This window comes from Wyeomyia smithii, chromosome 3 (genome assembly GCF_029784165.1).
Source record: "Wyeomyia smithii strain HCP4-BCI-WySm-NY-G18 chromosome 3, ASM2978416v1, whole genome shotgun sequence".
NCBI classification, from domain to species: Eukaryota; Metazoa; Arthropoda; class Insecta; order Diptera; family Culicidae; genus Wyeomyia; species Wyeomyia smithii.
Window position 1 is genome coordinate 245,666,495 of NC_073696.1, and position 3,033 is coordinate 245,669,527.

The window sequence follows — 3,033 nt, forward strand, 5'->3', positions numbered from 1 at the left end:
GATTCATTATATGATTCATATTATTATGAAATAGTATTCCTTCAATTTTGAAAAGTCATAAGAAGAAACTTATAAATTTCGATAGTCTTTTTGCCTGAGTGTACGCTCGTTAATTTTGATTCTTACAGAAATAAATACCGCTCCAAGACACTCTATATTCTCGTTTAAATTTAAAGTATGCGAAAAGATATGCACATAAAATATTTAATATTCGACTCAGCAAGACAAAAATGAAATCTGAAAGGCTTACCAAATCAAAGAAATTGTTTGCAATCCCGCTGTGCCAGGTGAGTAAATTTCTGTACAGATTTAAGTAACATTAAGTAAGCGTACACTGTACTTTCTTGCCTTTCTCACGCAAAACGTCAAAAAGTGTTGAGAGCAGATGGCCTGCAAATAGTGCGAAGGCGAATAAAAATTGCAATTTTCCCTAAACAAACAAGCAGTCATGTTTCACAGAAACCTTTTACAGTGGTCACGTCTAGTCAAAGCTCACAATCCTCAGGTTTGTTCCTTAGCGGCTGCTTTCGTACGCCGATATTCGTTCAATCAAAATGCACAGCTCCTGTGGCTACGACAGTCGAAGTCAGAACCAAGTGGAAATTCAGTTTGTTTTTCTGCTCGCTTCCTGCATGCGTCTGCTTTAGGTAAGTGTTGTGTAATCTTTAATTTGCCGGTAAGCTTAGTAATTTTCGTTTTTTTTTTTTCGTAAAGTAACATCCAAAAGTGGTAACGATTCCAAGACATATGCTCAGGTTGCAGCGCCCCAACTGCTTTCCAAGCTATTCCCCCAGACTGCCGTTGAAGCGAACGAAGCTGAAAAAATTCAAGAGCAGAAGCGTAAAGAGGAAGAGGAGACCAAAAAGGAAAAAGAATCATCTTGGAAACGGATGAAACTTGGGTAAGTAACAGAATTATTCCTAAGTAAAGTGGTTATGATTGCTAATTTTTGTCGTTGAAGATTCATCATTTTTGGTGTATCTGTCACGGCTTTCGCGATCTATACGGTATTCATTTTCGGAGCTCCAGACCAAGATCCGGAAGGTAATGTGATCGAGGACGAATTCAGCAAATTGCCAACGGTCCAACAGTACTTTAAACGTCTCTGGAAATCAATGACCTATTATCAGAAAATGATTCAGGAACCATCACGTGAAAAATTACTGCCAGACCCGCTTAAATATCCCTACATTCAGCCACCTTACACACTGGTACTCGAAATGAAGGACGTGTTGGTGCATCCGGACTGGACGTATCAAACTGGATGGCGATTCAAGAAACGCCCAGGCATCGATAAGTTTTTGGAGTCTTTGGCAAGGCAATTTGAGATTGTAATTTTCACCGCCGACCAGGGAATGACGGTATTTCCTATCTTGGATGCCCTGGATCCGCATGGATACATCATGTACCGACTGGTTCGAGACGCAACCCATTTCGTAGATGGCCATCATGTCAAAAATTTGGACAATTTGAACCGTGACCTCAACCGTGTGATCGTTGTCGATTGGGATCCGAATTCGACCAAATTACACCCGGAAAATACGCTCAACATTCCGCGCTGGACTGGAAACGACGACGATACCACGTTGTTCGATTTGATGGCATTTTTGCTGACCATTTCCAACAGCGAAGTAGACGATGTTCGAGAAGTCATGACCTATTACAAGCAGTTCCCTAACCCGTTGATGCAATTCCGCGAGAACCAGCGACGCTTGGCCGATCAGATGGCCGAAAAGGAGCAGGAGGAAAAGCAGCGAGTCAAGCCAGCGATACAAAAGTGGAAACCAAGTTTTCTTGGCGGCGGCCGTTGAGTGTAGCGTAGAAGCTAGATTGTTATTGCTTTCTTTGGAATAAGACTCAAAACAGTTTACACCGTCATCCTGTGTCGGTCCGGTGATGCTGGTGTTGAACAACGTGGTTTAATCATTAAGCATACCAACTTTCCATGCAAACCGAACCGAACCGAAAAGTAAACTATTTTAAGTGGCATTCGTATGAAAATGTTTGTTGGTTTTTATAAGAAAGAAATCCGTCGCCCTTAAAAATTTTCTTCTGAAGCTGATACACATTAGTTTTGTACTCAAGACCCTCAGAATTTTTATCACTAAATATTTTGGGCAGTTGCCTTACCGATTATCGAATAAATCTCTTTTTTTATCAATAAAATACACTGTTTTCATTGATTGTTATTTTCCATTTTGCTCAGCTCGATTATTTCATGTCTTTAACTTCGAGATACCGATGACAGATTTAAAAATGAAAGAATTGGAAAAAAACTAATAACTATCATTAAAATAATCCCCTTATCTAGTGCGTCACGAGAAAACAGCAGCATTTTATAAACCCTCCTTTCATGACCTCGTTTTTTCTGATTGTGCTCCAGTAAACACTACATCAACTTACATTTTCAATGGTCGTGAATTCAACGTCGCTTCCTATTGTCATGTAATGTCAACAAAACGATTCGCAATTATTCTGGATGGTGATGAGAATTATTGTAATGTTAGAAAAAATCAATTGAAAAATTAAATTGAGAAAAAACAACCAAAAAATGTTTATGTTTTTGAACTTCGGTTATGAATGGTTGGTGTACCAAGTAAAAAATCAAAAAGCACGTGTAAATCATATGTTCAAAATTTTGTAGAACACACATTTTTTATTACTTCAATTCAACGATAACAAATGCACATCCTGCCTTAAAACTGTAAAAATTTAAATTTCGGCCACTGTCATAAAAACGCTCGGGATAATGAACTGTGCGCAATATTTGGCAACAACAGGGCCATGATTTCTTTCTCCCCTTTGAAGAAATAGGACAAACAATTTTACAACTTATATCACCCGGCTAGATACGGTAAACAAACTTCAACAACAATTGCGGATGTACAATATGGGGGGCTCAACCTTATGATGGCTGAGCATCATCATTCTTCTGAGTTATTAGGGTGGGACGAGCTCGTGAGTCGTTCTGAAATTTTTGATAAAAACAATTTTATGGTATCACAATAATTCAAGAAGATACTGAAACTTCAA

General features: G+C 38.7%; 1 protein-coding gene across 1 annotated transcript; it reads left to right on the forward strand.

The window, feature by feature from the left end:
* Window positions 1-347: 347 nt before the first annotated feature.
* Window positions 348-2,001, forward strand: LOC129728056 (mitochondrial import inner membrane translocase subunit TIM50-C-like). The gene is made up of 3 exons (XM_055686427.1): window positions 348-647; window positions 715-901; window positions 962-2,001. Exons 1-3 carry the CDS (start codon window positions 449-451, stop codon window positions 1,809-1,811), a joined length of 1,236 nt encoding a protein of 411 aa, XP_055542402.1. The 5' UTR covers window positions 348-448; the 3' UTR covers window positions 1,812-2,001.
* Window positions 2,002-3,033: the final 1,032 nt, after the last annotated feature.

What these genes read in the sequence shown, in the direction of transcription:
- LOC129728056 (XM_055686427.1), top strand. Translation starts at nt 449, where the DNA reads ATGTTTCACAGAAACCTTTTACAGTGGTCACGTCTAGTCAAAGCTCAC. An exon ending in CCTGCATGCGTCTGCTTTAG is followed by an intron (nt 648 to 714) that starts GTAAGTGTTGTG and finishes TTTTTCGTAAAG; the next exon opens with TAACATCCAAAAGTGGTAAC. An exon ending in TGGAAACGGATGAAACTTGG is followed by an intron (nt 902 to 961) that starts GTAAGTAACAGA and finishes TTGTCGTTGAAG; the next exon opens with ATTCATCATTTTTGGTGTAT.